The sequence below is a fragment of the Pan paniscus genome, chromosome 8, assembly GCF_029289425.2.
Source record: "Pan paniscus chromosome 8, NHGRI_mPanPan1-v2.0_pri, whole genome shotgun sequence".
In the NCBI taxonomy this organism is placed as follows: Eukaryota; Metazoa; Chordata; class Mammalia; order Primates; family Hominidae; genus Pan; species Pan paniscus.
The window spans coordinates 106,270,568-106,292,287 of record NC_073257.2 but is presented as its reverse complement, the minus strand read 5'-3'; the positions used below and the strand labels follow the sequence as shown (position 1 = coordinate 106,292,287).

At 41.0% G+C, this 21,720-nt stretch overlaps 1 protein-coding gene across 6 annotated transcripts in view; it reads right to left on the bottom strand.

Moving 5' to 3' along the window:
* Window positions 1–21,720, bottom strand: part of PLCE1 (phospholipase C epsilon 1) — a 337,648-nt gene that overhangs the window by 68,906 nt on the left and 247,022 nt on the right. For all 6 annotated transcript variants that reach the window (XM_034931124.3, XM_063607826.1, XM_057298956.2 and 3 more), the window contains 7 exons: window positions 16,428–17,103; window positions 10,534–10,716; window positions 8,729–8,846; window positions 7,996–8,152; window positions 4,136–4,258; window positions 3,908–4,044; window positions 332–570 (listed from right to left, as the gene is read on the bottom strand). In XM_034931124.3, coding sequence (XP_034787015.1) covers window positions 332–570; window positions 3,908–4,044; window positions 4,136–4,258; window positions 7,996–8,152; window positions 8,729–8,846; window positions 10,534–10,716; window positions 16,428–17,103 — 1,633 coding nt within the window. The remainder of the gene's footprint in view (window positions 1–331; window positions 571–3,907; window positions 4,045–4,135; window positions 4,259–7,995; window positions 8,153–8,728; window positions 8,847–10,533; window positions 10,717–16,427; window positions 17,104–21,720) is intronic.

Here is a 21,720-nt window from a genome sequence, read left to right as displayed (position 1 = left end):
CCCATCTCTGCTAAAAATACAAAAATTAGCTGGGCGTGGTGGCGCACACCTGTAGTCCCAGCTACTCAGGAGGCTGAGGCAGGAGAATCATTTGAACCTGGGAGGCGGAGGTTGTAGTGAGCCGAGATCGCACCACTGCACTCCAGCCTGGCCACAGAGTAAGACTCCGTCTCAAAAACACCCAAAAAAAACAAAAAAAACACAAAACTGTATATCTGTCCCAGATTTAAAGGCTTTGGAAAGAAGTATAGAAAGAATAAACATTTAGCAGCAAATTATTAGAATAGCCAGAGGCATCACACACACATGCACACACAAAACAGGCACAAACCTGGATGATGCTGAGGATTTCATCATAAGTGCAGTGTTCTCCTTGGCAATTCACGAGGAAATCGTTGAGCTGAAGTATGCCCACCCCAAAAATGCCCAGAGATGTGCTCTCAATCCCAGTGCCATTTGTCACAATGCTTGCAGCAGCAATGGCATCAGATATCTGCCTCTGGTTGTCCGATAGCTGCTGTTTACTCTTAATGAACAACCCCAAATCCGAGACATTTCTGGTCAACAGATCTGAAACAGAATCACCACAGTACATGGACAAGATAGCCAGCATCTTTTGCAAAGTTCATTTTGGAGATAATGGTGTGGAGTTATTAAAATGGAGAAGCTCTTTACTAATGTACCTAAACAAGCCATCAAAGAAGTGTTTATTTCTGGCTTCACATAGTGATAGGAATAAAAAACAAATCAATGAATAAATAAAGCCTGAACACGGTGGCTCATGACTGTAATCCTAGCACTTTGGGAGGCTGAGGCAGGTGCATCACCTGAGGTCTGGAGCTCAAGACCAGCCTGGCCAACATGGTGAATCCCCGTCTCTACTAGAAATACAAAAATTAGCCAGGCATGGTGGTGTGCACCTGTAGTCCCAGCCACTCGGGAGGCTGAGGCATAAGAATTGCTTGAACCCAGGAGGCGGTGGTTGCAGTGAGCCGAGATTACGCCACTGCACTCTAGCCTGGGCAACAGAGAGTCTGTCTCAAAAAAAAAAAAAAAAAGGAAAAGAAGACAGAGCTAGGTTGATGATCTTGATATCCCATGTGGTATTACATGGCAACTAAATGTAGGTTCAGCTGGGGACTTAGGCGAAATTCAGGCTTTGGTTTTAGGGAGTAACTACTTGCACATTTTTGTTTGTAGAGATTGAAGATATACCCTTAAAATTACAGTTTTACTGTTTAATATAAGCATTTGTGTACAGATTTTTATGTGAATATAAATTTTTCAACTCATTTGGGTAAATACCAAGTACTGTAATTGCTGGTCACATGGAAAGAATATGTTTAGCTTAGTAAGAAACTGCCACACTGTCTTCCAAAGTGGTTGTACCATTTTACATTCCCACCTGCAATGTTCCAATTGCTTCACATTCACACCAACTTTGGTATGGCCATTTTAATTTTAGCCACTTTGGAAGACAGTCTGGCAGTTTCTTATGGAGCTAAACATAGGCTTACCATATGATCCAGCAATTGCACTCTTAGGTATTTACCCAAATGATGGAAAAACTTATGCCCACACAAAAACCTGAATACAAATGTTTATAGCAGCTTTATTCATAATTGCTAAAACTTGGAAGCAACCAAGATATACTTCAGTAGGTGAATGGATAAACAAACTGTAGTACCTCCGCAAAATGGAATGTTACCCAGGGTAAAAAGAAATGGGCTACCAAGCTGCAAAAAGCCACGGAGGAAGGAAACTTAAATGCATATTGCTAAGTGAAAGACGCCAGTCTGAAAATGCTATGTACTGTGTGATTCCAACTATATGACATTCTGGAAAAGGCAAAACTATGGAGATAATAAAAAGAGCAGTGGCTGCCAGGGATTTGGAGGGAGGTCGCGGGGGGGATGGAAAAATGAAGCATAAGGAACTTTCAGGGCAGTGAAACTGTCCTGTATGATACTGTAAAGGTGGATACATGTCATTACACATTTGTCAAAACCCATAGAATGCACAACACAAAGAGTGAATCCTAACGTTAACTATGGACTTCAGTTCATCATAATATATCAATATTAACTCAATTGTAACAAATGTACTACACTAATGCCAGATATTACTAACAGAAGAAAGTCTGTGTGGGAGAGTAGAAGAGAGTATATTGGAACTCTGTACTTTCCACTCATTTTTCCATAAACCTAAAATTGCTCTAAAAATAAAGTCTAAGCTGGGCATGGAGGCTCATGCCTAAGATCCCTGCACTTTGGGAAGCTGAGGCAGGAGGATTGCTTGAGGCTGGGAGTTTGAGAGCAGCCTGGTCAACAGAGCAAGACCCTGTCTCTACAAAAAATTACATTATTTTAAAATAATAATATTTTAAAATAAAACAAAAATAAAAAATACATGAAAATCATGATAAATAATAAAATAATAAAATATAATAAAACAAAAAATAAAGTCCAATAATTTTTGAAAAATGTAACTACTTGACTAATCCATGGTTATGGAGATTTTATGACTAAAGTTGAACAATACTTAATAGTCTTAGCTCAAGGACAACATAAACTTATAAATAATTATGAAGCAACTGCATAAAAGAGGAAAGGTTTTTGTTTTGCTATTTGTGTTTATAGTTTCCAGGAAGAACAGAGGAGGAAAATGATAGGCTGGAAATGCATAAGTGGTCAGAAAATGCATGGGTGGTGATAGTAATGGTGGTGGTGGTGAGTGAGATAGAAGAATGAGACATTCTTGTTTATACAGTAGGAAATATATCCTGGACAATCATTCAGACAGAAGTACCCTGTGGAAGGCACTAAAGACTCTCCTTGTCAAAGGGCAGGAGACTACTGCCCTGTGATTGAACACACAACTGTCTGTAGTAGGGAAGAGACTGGGGGTTCTCCACTGTGACACATACCACATACCTAGCAGACATTTGGAAATGGTCAGTGATATGGTTTGGCTGTGTCCCCACCCAAATTTCATCTTGAATTGTAGCTCCCACAATTCCATGTTGTGGAAGGGACCTGGTGGGAGGTAGTTGAATCATGGGGGCAGGTCTTTCCCATGTGAAAATGTTCTCATGATAGTGAATAAGTCTCATGAGATCTGATGGTTTTATAAAGGGGAGTTTTTCCTGCACAAGTTCTCTTGTCTGCTGCCATGTGAGACATGCCTTTCATCTTCTTCCATGATTGTGAGGCCTCCCCAGCCAGGTGGAACTGTGAGCCCCTTAAACCTCTTTTTCCTTATAAATTACCTAGTCTTGGGTATGTCTTCAGCAGCAGCATGAAAATGGACTAATACAGTCGGGAAAGGGTTTTTGGTTGTCAGAATGACTGGAGGGCTTTATTGGTTAAATAAATACATGTGCAGAACCACACAATGATGAATTTCTTTGCTCAAAATGCCAGTAGCACCTGCTCCCGCAACACCAGATGACACCTTAAAATAATTCTCTAAGTGTTGGCCGGGTGTGGTGGCTCATGCCTGTAAACTCAGCACTTTGGGAGGCTGAGGTGGCAGATCACGAGGTCAGGAGATCGAGACCATTCTGGCTAACATGGTGAAACCCTTGTCTCTATTAAAAATACAAAAAATTAGCCAGGCATGGTGGCACATGCCGGTAGTCCCAGCTACTCAGGAGGCTGAGGCAGGAGAATCAATTGAACCCGGGAGGTGGAGGTAGCAGTGAGCTGAGATTGCACCACTGCACTCCAGCCTGGGCAACAGAGTGAGACTGCATCTCAAAAAAAAAAAAAAATTCTCTTAAGTGTTTCCCTACACAGCAGTAATAGCACACTATGTGGGACAGGCTCAGAGTTTGTGTGACTGGACCTCTGACCTTAAGTTTTAGACAGATTGATCCCAAAGGGAAATCCTAAAATGTTCAACAAACCTAGGTCAGGCTGAAGATCGCTGGTGTTTTCATCAATTGTCAGGTTGGTGTAGAGTGGGGCTGACTCAGAGCCAGATCGGTTGCAGGGCACTGCATAGACATCAAACAGATCCTTCAGGTCCTTGCGGCTCCTGACACTGAATGAGGAATGGAAAACACCTCTCATTGAGTATCTTTATAGAAATGGGGGGGCCTGAGAAAGAATAAGAAGGAAACATAAGACTGTACCTGAACGATTTGAACAGCTCAACAAATTCAACAAAACTCATGTTGCTATCTGAAACCATGAAGCTCTGAAATCCCTTCATGCCGCCTTTGATCCGCCCGTGCCAGCTACTACTGCTCCAAGCACTGCAACAAAGACAAGGCCTTCATGGGCACAAGGGCAGGCCACTGTTGTGATTCTGTCCCACCAGACTTGCTCCAATTAGCAATATGAGCAAAAGGATGAGTGCAAGTTATTTAAGATTGAAGCTATTTTTCAGTACTCTCTTTTTACATCTCTTAACCTATATTGTATCAGAGGAAATAAAACATGTTCTATGTGAAAAAGAAAACATGTTTCTAGTCTATTTAATAAGGGCCCAGGGCTGAGGTTAATATTCCTCTATTAATCAAATCAGTTCTTTGAAATTGCAGATCAATGGGCAAAATAACTCAGTGTTTCTGAAGATGTCTTTTTAAAAGAGCCCCAAATTACTCACTCTTAATCTATGGGAAATAATGCACGTTCTTTTCTATATTCTAAGTTATGGAATTACATTTAAGAAGAAACCTTTGAGTGTATTGTCCGATTCCTTTCTTAACCAGTCCTTAGATGAAAACAGAGAAGAGCTTTTAAATATTAATGGAAAATGTGAACCGGAAAAATGTTAAGAATGGAAAGGGCTGGGTGCGGTGGCTCATGCTTATAATCTCAGCAATTTGGAAGGCTGAGGTGGGAAGATTGCTTGACCCCAGGTGTTCGAAACCAGCCTGGCCAACATAGTGAGGCACTGTCTCTAATTTTAGAAAATTTAAAAAAGAATGGAAAAAAGCCAGCTTTGACTAGGATTATATTTGCACCTTCCAAGGCTGCATCTATTCAATGTAGAAATATCAGTCAACTCAGAACAGACTTACTGTTTCGCAACATTTTTTATTTTCTATACTGATTTCCTGACACAATGGTATGAGAGATGTTTTGATTATGGTTTGTAGTCAAATTAATGAACAGGATCTATTTTTTAAATTATACTTTAAGTTCTAGGGTACATGTGCACAATGTACAGGTTTGTTACATATGTATACATGTGCCATGTTGGTATGCTGCACCCATTAACTCGTCCTTTACATTAAGTATATCTCCTAATGCTATCCCTCCCTCCTCCCTCCACCCCACAACAGGCCCTGGTGTGTGATACTCCCCGCCCTGTGTCCAAGTGTTCTCATTGTTCAATTACTACCTATGAGTGAGAACACGCGGTGTTTGGTTTTCTGTCCTTGCGATAGTTTGCTGAGAATGATGGTTTCCAGCTTCATCTATGTCCCCACAAAGGACATGAAGCTCATCCTTTTTTATGGCTGCATAGTATTCCATGGTGTCTATGTGTCACATTTTCTTAATCCAGTCTATCATTGATGGACATTTGGGTTGGTTCCAAGTCTTTGCTATTGTGAATAGTGCCGCAATAAACATACATGTACATGTGTCTTTATAGCAGCATGATTTATAATCCTCTGGGTATATGCCCAGTAATGGGATGGCTGGGTCAAATGGTATTTCTAGTTCTAGAGGCCTATTTTTTTTTTGTCTTGGATTTTAAAAGTTTTTTTTGAAATATTTCAAATATATACGAAAGTATAGAGAATATCATGAAGTCTATTTTATGTATATTAAATATATAATCTAAAAACTATATATTTAAGACTATAAATATAAAATATATAGTTTGTTGAAGTGACTCTCAACCCTGCTAACAATGTTCACTCATGGAAAATTAATTTGTGCTGACATTTGAAGGTCACCTTCAGCAATGAAAGAGCACTACAAATTGATAGCTTTTTAGCATTTTGTAGTCATAGGTTGTAGGTTGTCGATCCCCAGTGTAGTGCAGGAAACATAGGGTAGAGGTGCAGGAAGAGGAAAAAGGTGACTTCATCATTTGCAGCTAAAGAAGTAAATTTCCTGTCTTGCTTCTTTCTGGTTGCAGATCCAGCTACTGTCTGTAGGAACCCATCTCCCTTTGATTCTAGGAAACTCTGTTTGTCCACTCTTTCCACTACCAGACTTAGGATTCAGTCTAGCTTTCTCCCTTAATAGCATTCAAGCTGATTTTTCCTCCTGTCTTGTGTTTTCTTTCTGTTTTAAAACACTTGAGTGGGTGCTGATCCCTGTCCTCCTGGGGTTGGCCTTCTGATCTTGCATCTGGCATGTTAATTTCTCTTTTTAAAATATTTGCCTCCCTTACTTCGTCCTTTCTTTTCCTGCTCATGAATGATTGAAATAAACGGGAAATGCCATTTAATCCAGGTTCCTTGCTGTTTACCCAGGATACTACACAGGCTGAAAGTATAATAAACAGGATTCTGATTTTTGTAACTTTTAGTTTTGTTATGAATCTAAATTTACATAAAAGTTGCAAGAGTGGTACAAAGAATTCCCATATAACCTTGACCCATGCTCACCCACTGTAGAATGTGAATGTATAAAGCATAAATTATAAGTTCATTGCTCACATTGTGAAAGAATTTTTATTTAAAAGATAATTTACTGTAGGATTCTTTTTTCTTTCTTTTTCTTTTCTGTTTCTTTTTTTTTTTTTTTTTTTTTTTTTGAGACAAGCTCTCATTCTGTTGCCTAGGCTGGAGCGCAATGGCATGATTATGGCTCACAGCAGCCGGAACCTCCCAGGCTCAAGTGATACTCTCACACCTCAGCCTCCTGAGTAGCTGGGACCACAGGTGAGAACCACCACACCCACTAATTGTTTTACTTTTTGTAGAGATGGGGTCTCTGTTGCTCAGGCTGGTCTCGAATTCCTGGGGACTCAAGTGATCCTCCTTCCCTGACCTCTAAAGTGCTAGGATTACATGTGAGAGCCACCGTGCCCAGCCAGGATTCTTAACAAGAAGCTTCCAAGAGAAAGAGAGAGAAAGGGAGAAAGAGAGAGAGGGGGGTGGGGAGAGAGGGAGAGAGGGAGGGAGGGAGGGAGAGAGAGAGAGAGAGAGAGTGTGAGTGTGTGTGTGTGTGTGTGTGTGTGTGTGTGTGTGTGTGTGTGAGATAAAGTAAAGAGTTCCTGTTTTAGCTTGGTTCTGTCTGGAACCTCCACATCTCTTAAACTTTAATGTGGGATACAGGAGGATGGAGCAGCATTCTGGTTCCCTTTGGAAGTCTGCCATTTTAATATCATTCCTTCTTCGAGAGGGAAGATATTGTTTCAAATATGTAATTTGCATGGAACTTATAAAGTAATTTATCCAGCTTTAGATTTATACGTAAACATATCCAACTTGCTGTGATACTTGAATTCATTCCTCTAGACATGCATAACTTACATATGAGAAAAGTATTAAATATATTTCATCGATTAGCAAAGGGGCCAAATAGTTTACATTAAAACAATCTATTCTCTCTTCTTCGTTTAGAGCAGTGCTATCCAATAGAACTTTCTGCAATGATAAAAAGAAATGTTCTCTATCTACACTCTTTGGGATAATAACCATCAGCTTCTTGTGGCTATGGAGCACTTGAAATGTCACTACTGTGACTGAGGAACTGAATTTTAAATTTTCTTTAATTTTAATTAATTTACATTTGAATTTAAATACCCACATCTAGTTAGTGGCTAGCGTACTGGATAGTACAGATTTGGAGAATCATGGCTTAGGTTTTGTTACTGCTACTGACCTTTGAAGCAATATGAGAAGGTAGGAGTACAAAATTGGGAGAATTAGGATCATTTAAAATTTTGGGATTTTTCAGTTTTCAGTTCAACTATACATCAAAATGTGAAATAGTCTTTCCATAGACAACTGTAAAGATATGCCCTTCCACACAACTGGAATAATGTGAAGGGTCCTTCTGTTTTATCATGTTAAGGCCCCACCTGGATGGGCTCTTGTTTGAAGAAGACAGCACAGGGGAGGACACTGGCCTGATGGGAGATGACGTCCCGGCAGCCAAGTTGGGGGACCCAGCTGTGGTCAAAGAGTGGGCTCTTCTGGAAGGGAGGGGGTTTGGAGGGTTAGCGATGGCATTCACCTCTGTGAGGATGAAAGACAGAAAAGAGACAATGACTCAGATTATACTTTCCCTCAGAACCAAATACAAACCAGAGAGGCTTCTGGATGTCTGAGCAAATCAACCTATGCAGCTGGTTTCTACACAAGCAGCACCAAAATATCTTTATGAATGGGCTAATCTGGTGGGGTCTCAACTGGCTACATGTTAGAACTGTCTGGGAAGCTTCAAAAATAAATAGATGTCCAGGTCCCAGCCAGAGAATATCTGAATCAGTTATTCTTAGATGAGGCCAGAGGAATCAGATTTTCTTAAAAGCTCTAATATGCAGCCAAGGTTGAGAATCACTGGTCTAATCCATCAAATTATACCATGTATATCTAATATTCCCTGTCAGTAACGGCAAGTTAATTAATGGGGATTTTATTCCAAGCACATTATGCTTGCAGAAGTACCTTTAGGTTTCATTGTCTGGTTAGGACAAAGAGTTTTGTTAGAAATGTTTGCAATGCTTAAATCACAATTTAAAACCAAATGTATACTCTTTTTCCCACAAAAATTAAAAAACAAAAATCTCAGATGTAAACATGCCGCTTTACCTGATTCTTCTTGTTCATTAATGTCTTGAGGATCAGAACCACTCCGGCTTCGACACTCTTTGTGCATCTTGGCCTTTCGGGTTGCCATCTCATCGTCAGTTACCTCTCCACTCTCACCCTGGGAACACAAAGCTCACGATGGTTCCAAGCCTGTATTTCTCTCCCATCACTGCTTTAGTTCAGGTAGGTCTCTATTTTCTGACCTACCCACCTTCAATACTGCCTCTCCCTGGTAAAACCGGTAAAGACCTACATTAAGGCTGACCGAGTATTCTCATGTCATATTATTTCATTTGTTCTTTACTATACAGCAGTACTCCTCAGGGGAGGGAGGCAGACAAGAGGCAGCACAGAACCTCTGGAACCTCTGTGTACAGAAAAAAACTGTGAAGCAGATAAAATTTGACATGAGCATCAAAGCTTCCCATAAGCAAAGAGAGTGGCACTTTTTCTAGATAGATGATATGGTTTGGATGTTTGTCCCCTTCAAATCTCATGTTGAAATGTAATTCCCAGTGTTAGAGGTGGGGCCTAGTGGGAGGTGTTTGGATCATGGGGGTGGATCCCTCATGAATGGCTGAGGATCATTCCCTTGGTGATGAGTGAGTTCTAGCTCTGACTTCACACAAGATCTAGTTATTTAAAAGTGTGTAGGCTGGGTGTGGTGGCTCATGCCTGTAATCCCAACACTTTGGGAGGCTGAGACAATAGGATTACTTAAGGCCTGGAGTTCGAGACCAGCCTGGGCAACACAGTGAGACCCTGTCTCTATAAAAAATAAAAAAAATTAGCCAGGCATGGTGGTGTACACCTGTGGTCCCAGATACTTGGCAGGCTGAGGCAGGAGAACAGCTTGAGCCCAGGAGTTTGAAGCTGCAGTGAGCCATGATCACACCACTGCACTCCAGCCTGGGTGACAGAGCAAGACCCTGTTTCTAAGAGAAACAAAAAGCGTGTGGCACCTCTCCCCTTCTCTCTCACTCCTGCTCTTGCCATGTCATGCGCTGGCTCCCGCTTCACCTTCTGCCATGACTGTAAGCTTCCGGAGGCTGTCACCAGAAGCAGATGCTGGCACCATGCTTCCTGTACACCTGCAGAACTGTGAGTCAATTAAACTTCTTTCTTTATAAATTACCCAGCCTCAAGTATTTCTTTATAGCAACACAAACAAATAGCCATGAAGCAAATATATTATCACTTCATAGTGATATTTCATATTATATAGTTTATAATACACAGTGCTAATATACTTTACATTGTGTTCTACACACAGTATTTGGGGCCTCTGTGATCTCTGTTCTCTTCTAGCCCTTCCTTGCCCACAGAGTGCTCATGCTCTAGCCATCCAGAACAGCATGTGCTTCCTTGAACAAGCTGTCTTTTATGCCTCTATGCTGTCTCCTCTGCTGGGGATACTTTCTCCTATGTTCTTTGCTTGGTAAAATCCTACATGTTCTTCAAGACCTGTGTGTCAGTTGCTCTGTGGAGCCCTCTGTGCCTGCCCCTCAGCTCTCTATTTTCCTTCTCTCTGCCCCCACAGCACTTTGTGGGTGACTCAACGATGTCTCTTTTTAGCTCGCACTGTGTTTGTTTACATGTCTATGTCCTTCTGTGGACCTTGTCTTTTCCCTGGTGTTCCTGGCACTAGCATGGCACCATGGAGGTATGTGGTAAGCCCTTGTATCTTCTGTTTTATACCTGACTTTGTCCTCAACCCAAACAACCTTAAGTGTTTTATGGTGATGTTCACCATACAGCGGTCCTGGAAGATGGGTTTAATGCTTAATAAACAAATAACACTCTACCCTCATGAGGATTTTCTTCTTTTTCTTGGTAGTGCTTATGCCCAGGGTATTGTTTCTCTGCATATTGGGCTTCTCAGCATTCTTTGCTGATGTTCCGGGGCTGGGGTTTCGAGCACTCCACCGTCTGCCACCAAACAACTCCACAGCGTGAGCCAAAGTTGGGCCTTCATACCGTCCATCCTCCTGTGAAAGAGCCACATGGTGAACACAATAGGAAGCATCAAGCAATGGGGAAGTAAATATATTAATGTCTCCCAGAAAATTCCAAGAGGTGGAAGAGCACAGACGGCCACAGAAGAATAATGATCTGGCCACCCAAGTGACTGTTTTCTAACTCACAAGATTCTCTGTCAGGAATTTCATCATGTCCCCTGTTGTCCTGGTCACATCCCTGCTGAGTTCCAGTGACATGCTTTAATATATCAACTGGGGAACAAAAACTTCCCATCCCATTTACAGAGGTTAAATTGCAGAACTACCACTGTAGGAAAATTCATTTAGACTTACTTTGCAAATTAGGGCCTTGGACATCCTGGAAGGGAGGGGGGCAGGGTATCAATCTAAGTAAAATCAAGTTGTATTTGTCCATTATTGCCAGGTAGGTTTTCAACTAGTTTGATGCTTGGGACAGTCGGACTTGAAATACAGGGTGTGTGTGACATGCATGAAATTCCCTTTGAAGGGCCCCAGGGAGCTCCTAAAATAGTTGGGCTGCCATCCCCTTGAGTGGCTGAAATCTAAAGATAGGGAGCCCATGGGACTCAGAACACCATACATATTAGGATGCTCTGAGCAGCAACAACACACTCAAGGGGCAGGCAATTGTTCACAGTAGCTACTGCTTCTAAGGCAACTCTGTGTAACATCCTGTAAGTAACAGCAGGGATCTATTAATTAAACAATTGTCAATGATTCTCCCCATAAGTCAGTTAATAAAACCACAAAAAGTTGCCTATGAGCTAAAGATGATATTGATATTTCATACACTGTATAAGCGGGCTCTTTAAAAATTAATTTCCATGTACTGTGTTTACTCTTCAAAAACATTTCAGGCTGGCTCTCCTTTGCAGTTCTAAAGAAATGCTTATAGATAGATTTTGCTTTGTTGCAGATCATATGCAAAAAACAAAGAAGCTTTGTGTGTGTGTGTGTGTGTGTGTGTGCGCTTGCTCCTTCAGCCTAATGTTTAATAACTATCTGATTTTATGACTTGTGCATTCCCACTTCCTGCATCCTGTTGTGGATCCCAGGATGCTGAATAACTTGGGTACTTGACAAAGAAACCTTTTGGTGACCTCTTATAGTGGGACATTGTGACTTATGGCTGTCCATGATCTGTTTCTCCCTTCTCTAACCATACCCCAATTTTACTTTAACTGTCTATTCTCCACTGGATATAGTCTCGATGGGTGTGTCAATCAAGATGAAATATCCTCCTTTGACCAATGATTGGCACATGATCCCAATAAGCCAATCAGAATCCCCTTCCTGGAGCAGGGTTCTTGAATGCAGTGATACAGAGAATGAAAATGGTTGGAGATCAGTCTATCTGCTGGAGGCCTGCTGAAGAGAATCCCTGCTAACAAGTCACTAGGAGTGACTTCAAATTGGAATAAACATTTCATGAATGAAACCTAATGGATACGTTTTAACTACCATTTTGAATAACATACTCTGAATCTGAAAGAAGAGTAAAACTTTTATTTATGGATTTTAACCAATACATCTTTAAAAGCTTAATAGGCCCATTATAGTTTACATGTAAAATAATTGGCACCATTAACCTATACTGCTTTGATTTTTCTAATTTCAGAACATCCCAACATGGGTCAAACTTTACCACTAACAGAAATATGTTTAGGTCAGGAAAAGGAAGGATACCTTTGTTTAGTCTTTAAAGGAAGCTTTCTGGGAAGTAAAATGTAGTTTTAATCTTTCTTTTGTTTTACACAAAATAATAAACTTGTTTGGGATGGATGAAGGATATACTTTCTTCTCTTTTTTTTTTCTTGGAGATGGAGTCTCCCTCTGTCGCCCAGGCTGGAGTGCAGTGGTGTGATCTTGGCTCACTGCAACCTCCGCCTCCCGGTTTCAACTGATTCTCCTGCCTCAATTCCCAGGTGTCTGGGATTACAGGTGCGTACCACCACACCCAGCTAATTTTTGCATTTTTAGTAGAGATGGAGTTTCACCATGTTGGCCAGGCTGGTCTCGAACCCCTGGCCTCAAGTGATCCACCCGCTTCGGCCTCCCAAAGTGCTGGGATTACAGCTCTGAGCCACCGCACCTGGCCTACCTTCTTTTTTTAATGTGGGAGATGGACTACTGTAAGTGAAGGCACATGTTCAATTTTAGAAAACAGTTTTTTGTTTTTTTTTTTTTTTTGAGACGGAGTCTCGCACTCTTGCCCAGGCTGGAGTGCAGTGGAGAAAACAGTTTATGTGAAAGTTGAAGATTAGAAAATAGATTCCTTAAAAAATATCCATGCACTGTTACCTCTTGGCATATCTTTGCATGTGACATTTTGAAGACCATTAAACTAATCTACATCCTTTGAATGAATCTTTTTTTTTTCCCCACGTAAAGATAGCCAGAATCTTTTTTGCTTATAACCAAAGATATTTACCTGGTAATTCCATATTTAACTTTCTTAGCCTCCCAGAGCACCTTCCAAATACCCAGGATTATGGGCCGTCAGTTCTGTCCATGATAACCTTGGGCCAAAGCTCAAGACATTGGTCTTTCCTCCACACCCCACATCAACATCTCTGCAGTTTACTTTCTTGGATTTTCCTGTATTTTTCTAGGCTTCTCTACAAATGTAATTACTTCTTCTTGTCTTCTGTGTTATCTCTTGTTACTGCTTCCATCAGTAGTACTCAAATACTTGTAGTATTTGAAAGTAACTTCACTTACATTTACTACATAAGGAAATTCTAATGTCAGAATGATTATTTTCCATATAAGCACTTCCCAAACTAGGGATTAAAAAATCCTCTTATAGAGCTGTTAACAGAAGTTTGGAAAAACCCAAACATTGTTTCACAAATTTCTTTAGCTTATATAGGTAAATTTAAATAGTTTTTTTTTTTTTTTTAACTTTAGGGCATCTGAGAGAATTTAATTTTCTAAGAGGTATTATAAATCACCAATACAGCTATTAAACATTAACAAAAGATTTGATCTTTTGTTCTCTGAGTACTAAGTTAGCATCTTTTTGGTGATCCCTGAGTCAGTTTGGGAACTGGTTTATATGATGAGAAAATGACCAGTCCATTGGTCTTTCCAACTTTTTTCTTTCGAAAGAAATCTTGAGTGTCTGTTTCTAAGGCACGTTGCCTGACTTCATAAATGGCTCATGTAGAGAGAGCAGTGTCAAGGAATAACATCACCTATATTTCAGAAGTGGTTGAGTATGAGCTGTTTTGCCTCTACACTGTAACATCTTGGTTCTGTGCAGGGGTGGTGGGGGAGGGTGGAGCTGTGTTTGCAGCTGGGTAGGACTGAGTCTTCTCTAAGTCACTTCTGTCTCTGTTCCAGCAGCAACTCTTACCTCTTCACCTGCTGTTCGTGGTCTCAGCTGGTGCCTCCTTCAGTAAAAGCTGAAGAGTGCCAGGGTAAATGAGAAACCAAGTACCTCTTATGTATTAATTCAGTTACCTATGCTATAAGCTTGAGAAGCAGACAAATGGAACAACTAAACCACATAGACTTTGTGACAGGAATTGTAATTGAGCTCAAACACTGGTCTATGTCCATATTTGATGAATTTTCCTGATTCTAGAAGGCCAAGGAATAGCTGTAATTAAAAACTGACATTCACAATAGCTCCTGAAGACTTTTTTTTTTTTCCAGCTGAGTACACTGAAAGCTCCCTGTGCCCTGTGGAGTACACAGGAGGCGGGTATTTTTTGTTTGTTTGTTTTTTTGAGGCAGTCTTGCTCTGTCACCCAGGCTGGAGTGCAGTGGCATTATCTTGGCTCACTGCAACCTCCATCTCCCGGGCTCAAGCGATTCTCCTGCCTCAGCCTCATGAGTAGCTGGGATTATAGGTGCATGACTAATTTTTTGTATTTTTAGTAGAGGCGGGATTTTGCCATGTTGGCCAGGCTGGTCTCGAACTCCTGACCTCAAGTGATCTACCGCCTCAGTCTCCCAAAGTGCTATGATTACAGGCATAAGCCGCCACACACAGTCAGGTATTTGTTTTCCATTTTAGACGAGTTAACTAAAACTGGCTTTGTTCTGTGTAACATTAGGATAATTGTGTACATAGGCCTATCTGCTTATTAATCAATTAATCAAGTTAGTCACTCAGGATATGGTCTCTGCTCATAATCATGGCATGGGTGTAGGGAAAGAAGAAAGAAGGGGCATTACATGTGCCTTGTCTAACTTCCTGGGGCAAGAAATGTTTTTAATTGTCAGAAATGTATTAGAACTGTGACAAGTACATGAAATCAGGCATTTGAGTAGTTCAAGTGGTAGTTCTATTTGTTCTGTGACAGTACAAAAGATATTTCTTTTTGCCATGAAGATAGAAAAGCATAGAAAAGAAAAACTGAATACTTTGACACAACTCATTTGAGAATGACACTTCAAGTGTCACCTGCTTGTGGAGTTTAAGATTTCCAAGCAATCTGTATCCTCTTTTCCCCAAAGGATGCTACTCTGGTTATGCCTGTGCCTCTTCTATCTCATTCAGCCCAGCCCTGTTGCCACGCTAAACTATAGTGTTAGAGTACCTGATAACGTAGGGTTAATGAAAGACTAATTCACTCAATGTAAGCAGCTGACTGTGAAAAACTGCCCGCTAAGGGCTGCCACCACTACAAACCTAATAAAGAAGAACTCCACATAAGAATTATCCCACATTTGGAAAAATTTCTTTCAACCTTAAAGAAATTAACCCCTCACCTCTACAATTAGGCAGAAATATGCAGTAAGTTAAAGAACTCTCCAAAAGTCACATAGCATGTTAGGAAATGAACCAGGATTTTAATTTCGATAGGGACAGTTTTCAGTGTATCAGCTAGTCACTAACTAATAATAAAAGTATTCAGATAACAATGCTTTCCATTGAAACTTGAGTAAGTGAAAATGCTTATATTAACTGGTTTCTTTGCAGATGGGAGAACTACAATGATCCTGGGACTATTTTTATGCAGTATAAGACAATATATAAATATAATACAAGATAAAAACAGTGACCAGGGTCATTATAGTTCTCCCATCTGCAAAGAAACCAGTTAACATAAGCATTTTCAGTTACTATAAAATCTAAGTAAAATGTTATTTCATACAAAATACAAATAGGACCACCTATGAGTGCAGACACTATTCTTCATACTTATGAATTATACTGTGGCTTTACACATATTAACTTTTTTTTTTTTTTTTTTCTGAGACAGAGTCTCGCTCTGTTGCCCAGGCTGGAATGCAGTGGCACGATCTTGGCTCACTGCAACCTCTGCCTCCTGGGTTCCAGCGATTCTCCTGCCTCAGCCTACTGAGTAGCTGGGATTACAGGCATGTGCCACCATGCCCAGCAAATTTTTGTATTTTTAGTAGAGACGGGGTTTCACCATGTTGGCCAGGCCGGTCTCGAACTCCTGACCTTGGGTGATCCACCCATCTTGGCCTCCCAGAGTGCTGGGATTACAGGCGTGAGCCACAGCCTCAATTAATTCTCACAGCCACCCTGTGAGCAGGTGTTATTATTTCCATTTTATAGAAAAGGGGATTGGGGTACCAAGAGGTTAAGTAAAAGCTGCCCAAGGTCACCACAGGTAGTAACTGTCAGAGCTGGGAGCATGAACCTGGTGGTCTGGTCACCAAGTGTGTGCTCTTGAGTATTACACCAGTGAGGAAAGAGGGATGGCTGCACCCCTTACCTGATAAAGGCTGACATACTGTTTCCGCAGCCACTGCTGTCTTTGGTCAGGGAATTTCCTCATCTTTCTCACAGCTCTAGTGAGTTCCAATAATCCACTGAAGAGCATTTTAGCTGTGTGCTTTGGTGCCACGAAGTGCAATAATCTGTTGTCTGTGGTCTGAAGCCCATAGAGCAATGTCACACCAGTCTCTGACAGGAACATGCTACCCAGTTTGTTCTGAACACACACAGTGTGTATATCAATGCCAGGGTGGCCCATGTATACAGCCTTCACTGCAAAAAGATCCAAGACCCCTTCCGTCAGGCTACTTAATCCAGCATTACCCAGTAGTGGGAATTTTCCAGGCTCAGCTGTGTTATTAAGTACACCAAGTTTTGCTTTACTGCTGGCTGGGGAGGCAGTTGTGGGCTTTACCCAGGTCAAGGTGCTATTGTCGGGCTGAAGCTGGAGGAAGCAACGGGCAGAGAGGTGTGTGTCCTGGTCGTAGTGGATGACCGTGGCCCCCTGCAGCAGGAACTGGTGCACATCGGCTTGGATGGACAGCACGTACCAAGGGATGAGCTCCGTCCCATGGTCGAAGGCCTTCTGTGAATCCTCTGAACCACGAGAGTCGTATTCTTTGGATTGCTCAAAGATGTCATTGTCTGAATCCAACAAATCTCCAATTATAAACCTTAAGGAAAGAAACACCAATTTGGTTTGTCTTATAATCAAGTGAGAACAACCCAAAGACATTTTCACTGACACTGGGCTTTATTTTTCATCGCACTATGAATTCAAATTAGCATAGGAAATACAAAATACTAAATAGCACACAGTAACTTCTAATAACCGAGGCCGGGTGTGGTGGCTTACGCCTGTAATCCCAGCACTTTGGGAGGCTGAGGGTGGACCACTTGAGTCCAGTAGTTCAAGACCAGCCTGGCCAACATGGTGAAACCCCCTCTCTACTAAAAATACAAAAATCAGTCAGGCATGGTGGCATATGCCTGTAGTCCCAGCTACTTGAGAGGCTGAGGCAGGAGAATTGCTTGCACCCGGGAGGCGGAGCTTGCAGTGAGCTGCGATCGTGCCACTGCACTCCAGCCTAGGCGACAGAGCAAAAAAAAATTTTGAGTAACTTTTTATAACCGTATTCTAATATTCTTTATAACTGTATTCTTATCTTTAGCAAGGTGTCTGACCATAAGCATAAGAAAACAACTACTAGATGAGTTATTGTATTTTTATTCTCAACAACAATAATCTTCATTATGTATTAGTTTTCCCTCTTGTGTCAGGAACCGTGTTAAATACTTTATGTACGTTTTTTGTACTAAATCCAATCTACTTGCAAGGTAAGTTTTATTATTCTTTTTCTACCTATGAGGAAACCGAGGTTCAGAAAGGGAAAGTAATTTGTTCAAGGTAACCCATCTCAGAGGAGGCCAAGCCAAGGTGAGATTTTGGTCTAACTTTATACCTGGGATTTTCATTGTTAGGCTTGTTTGCCTTCAATTAAATCATAAACACAAGTCATGATCTGAATATACTGGGACTAAAATAGGTTAAAAAAGGACTTAATAGGCTGGCTTGAGAAGTACCTCTGTTAAACTGTTAAAAATAAAATACAATTAGTTCAAAGATACTCCTTGGAAAGAAAGTAGGCAGACTGCTTGAGCCCAGAAGTTTGAGACCAGGCTGGGCAACATGGTGAGATCCCATCTCTACAAAAAATACAAACATTAGCTGAGTATGGTGGCATGCCTATAGTCCCAGCTACTTAAGAGGCTGAGGTGGGAGGACTGCTGGAGCCTGGGAGGTAGAGTCTGCAGTGAGCTGTGATGGCATCGTTGAACTCCAGCCTGGGCAATAGAGCAAGACCCTGTCTCAAAAAATAAAAATAAATGACATTTAAAAAGGACACTCCTTGGGAAATATGGTCACGGTGGCCAGAAAAGCATAACAGTTCTCCTGGACTCAACCTTAGATTTCTACTCCCTCTGTGCATGTGTGTAGGTATACATAGAAAAGGCTAGTCTGCATAGAAAATTTAGCACGTTCCCTCCGCTGAGTCAGGAACCTGGATTATTTGAGCCAAGAGGATCAGGGAACAGTGAAGGCAAGCGATTGCTTCTTTCTTACATGGCCACCTTGGCAGGAACCTGCCCAAGAGTCTCATTCTTTTCAAAGCATAGGAAGTTGTTAGTAAGATCAAGGTTTCTGCTATTTGGTCCACAGACATCACCAGCAAAGTGGTGAGTAAAATTGTGAAGGAGCTGGTACACAGGCTGGTCCACGCGTCTCCGGGAAGGAAGGCTCTCATGCTCAGGAGACACTTGGGCCACCTACTGCCTCTTGATGAGGCAACGACAGTATCATGGGGCTTGTTGATACTCCTCAGTTTAGACTATGGTCCCTGAACAAGATTACCATTCTTGCTTTCAAACAGCAGGTTCTACATCCTTGCCCCACATGTGGATATTCTTTTTAAAAAAAAGTCTACCACAAATATTGAATTTTAGTGTCTCACAAATCTGACGGTGAGAAAATCCATTTCAGAGCCCCATACCAGAAATAACCAAAAGTCCAGCAACAATAAAATGTATGCATAGATTTTGGTGTATTCATGCAATGTAATTCTGTACAGCAATGAAAATGAATAAGCAATAGCTAACTACATGGAATAACACAAATTTTAAGCAAGACACACAAGAATGCATATGGTATGTATTTGTGATACATAAATACATACATTTCTGTAAATGTCAATTTCAAAACCAGGCAAAACTATACTATACTATTTAGGAATGCATATTAGTAGAAAAACTACAAAGAAAAACAAGATGTTATTTTAAAACTTATAATAGTAGTTTTCTCTAGGGGGAGGCTGGTAATAATTCAGAAGGGAAATAAGAAGTTTAGGGGTGCTGGCAATGTTCTAACCCTGGATGCTAGTTATGCTCAGTCACCTGATAATTATTCAAATACACTGTTTCGATAAACTTTTAATTTTAGGATAGTTTTAGATTTATAGAAAATTCCAAAGACAGTGTACCTCACACAAAAATTTCCCTATTAACATCTTACATTAGTCTGGTATATGTGTCATAATTCATGAACAAATCCTAACACATTATCACTAATTAAGGTCCACACTTTATTCAGATTTTCTTAGTTTTTAATGTCCCTTTTCTCTTCCAGGATCTCCCATTACATTTACTTGTCAGGTCTCTTTAGGCTCCTCTTGACTATGAGGGTCTCTCCTTGTTTTAGGTGCTCTTGACAGTTTGGAGGAGTACTGCTCAGGTGTTTTCTTGAAGGTCCCTCAGTTAGGACTTGGCTGATATTTTTTCCATAACTAGATGCAGGTTATGGGTTTGGGGAGGGAAGACCACAGAGGTAAAGTATCATTCTTATCACATCATATTGAGGGCACCTACTACCAACATGACTTCTCTCTGGTGATACTGATCACCTGGCTGAGGACCTGTGTGTCATGTGCCACTGTACAGTTACTACTATTATTATTTTTAACTCATTTCCATATTCTACTATTTGGAAAAAAGTCACCATGCCCAGCTCACTCTTAAGGAGTGGGGAGTTATGTTGCACTTCCTTGAGGGTGAAGAATCTACCTAAGTTATTGGGAATTCTTTTGCACAAAAGATGGATCTCTTCTCCCCCATTTGTTTATTTATCATTTACACATATCATTTACTTATATCAGTATGAGCTCATGAATATTAATTTAATACTTTGGGTGATTTATAATGTGATACTACTTTGTTTATTTTGTTGCTGTGGCCATTGGTAGCTCTTCCAGTTGGCTCTTGTATTCCTTTAACAGCTCCCATCACTGTGTGTTTCTTTTGAGAACTTCCTTACTACACCATGCTCCAGGCTCACCTTGTGTATTTTCTGACCCAGTCCTCGAATCAGCCTCTCTAGGAGAAACCTTGCCTCCCTTTATTGAAGAATGGTATTAGAAACGAAGATCTGGGCCATGTGCAGTGGCTCACACCTGTAATCTCAGCACTATGGGAGACCAAGACAGGTGAATCTCTTGAGGCCAGGAGTTCAAGACCAGCCTGGCGAACATGGTGAAACCCCGTCTCTACTAAAAATACAAAAATTAGCTGGGCGTGGTGGCACGCACCTGTAATCCCAGCTACTTGGGTTGCTGAGGCACAAGAATTGCTTAAACTTGGGAGGCTGAGCTTGTAGTGAGCAGTGAGCTGGCATTGTGCCACTGCATTCCAGCCTGGGCAACAGAACAAGACTCTGTCTCAAAAAAATAAAAATAAAAAATAAAACAACAAAAACAAAAAAAAAACAAGATCTGGGGTTACATGATATTTTATGCTCTTTTCCTAATGCTACTTCATAATAAAAAGTGAAATAAGAAAAAAATCATTTGTGTCTTATTTAGCTCCATCCCTCTGAAATTGCTCTCGGTAACACTGGAAAACCAATACTTATGTCCTCTTACACAATGGCTTCATATATCCTGCTGCAGTCATCCTGGGTTTAATGTTAAACATCACCACCTGTTTCCTGTGTGACCTCATCAAAACACTCAACCTCTCTGAGCCTCACTATTAGATGGCAAAAAGACAATGCTCATCTCATAGAATAATGGTGAAGATCAAATAAGATAACAGTTGGAAAGCACTTAGCACAGCGCCTGTCTTGGTAAAGTACACTCATTAAATATAGGAAGACCAATTCCTTGCACTTTTCCTTTCTCACTTCCTCTTCTCTAGGCTACCTCAGCCCAGCCCAGCTGTTCCTCTAGAGGGGCTTTTTTTTTTTTTTGGAGATGGAGTCTTGCTCTGTTGCCCAGGCTGGAGTGCAGTGGCGCAATCTCAGCTCACTGCAACCTCCGCCTCCCAGGTTCAAGTAATTCTCCTGCCTCAGCCTCCTGAGTAGTTGGGATTACAGGTGCCCACCACCACACCCGGCTAATTTTTGTATTTTTAGTAGAGACAGGGTTTCACCATCTTGGCCAGGCTGGTCTTGAACTCCTGACCTTGTGATCCACCTGCCTCGGCCTCCCAAAGTGCTGGGATTACAGGGGGGAGCCACCATGCCCGGCCAAGGGGCTTTCTTTTGGGACCATTTCCACATTCTGCATGTCCTACTTCTTGTTGTTTTAAGAGCAAAAAGGATTCAATTGGTGAGTGTTAGTACCCATTAAAATACAACATGTAAATTTGTACATAGAACTTCTGATTTTAATTTAGCAAGATAAATGGTGTTTTCCATATTCCATTTAAGTTCTGAGTTAAGTCAAGCATGTTCCAGTGAA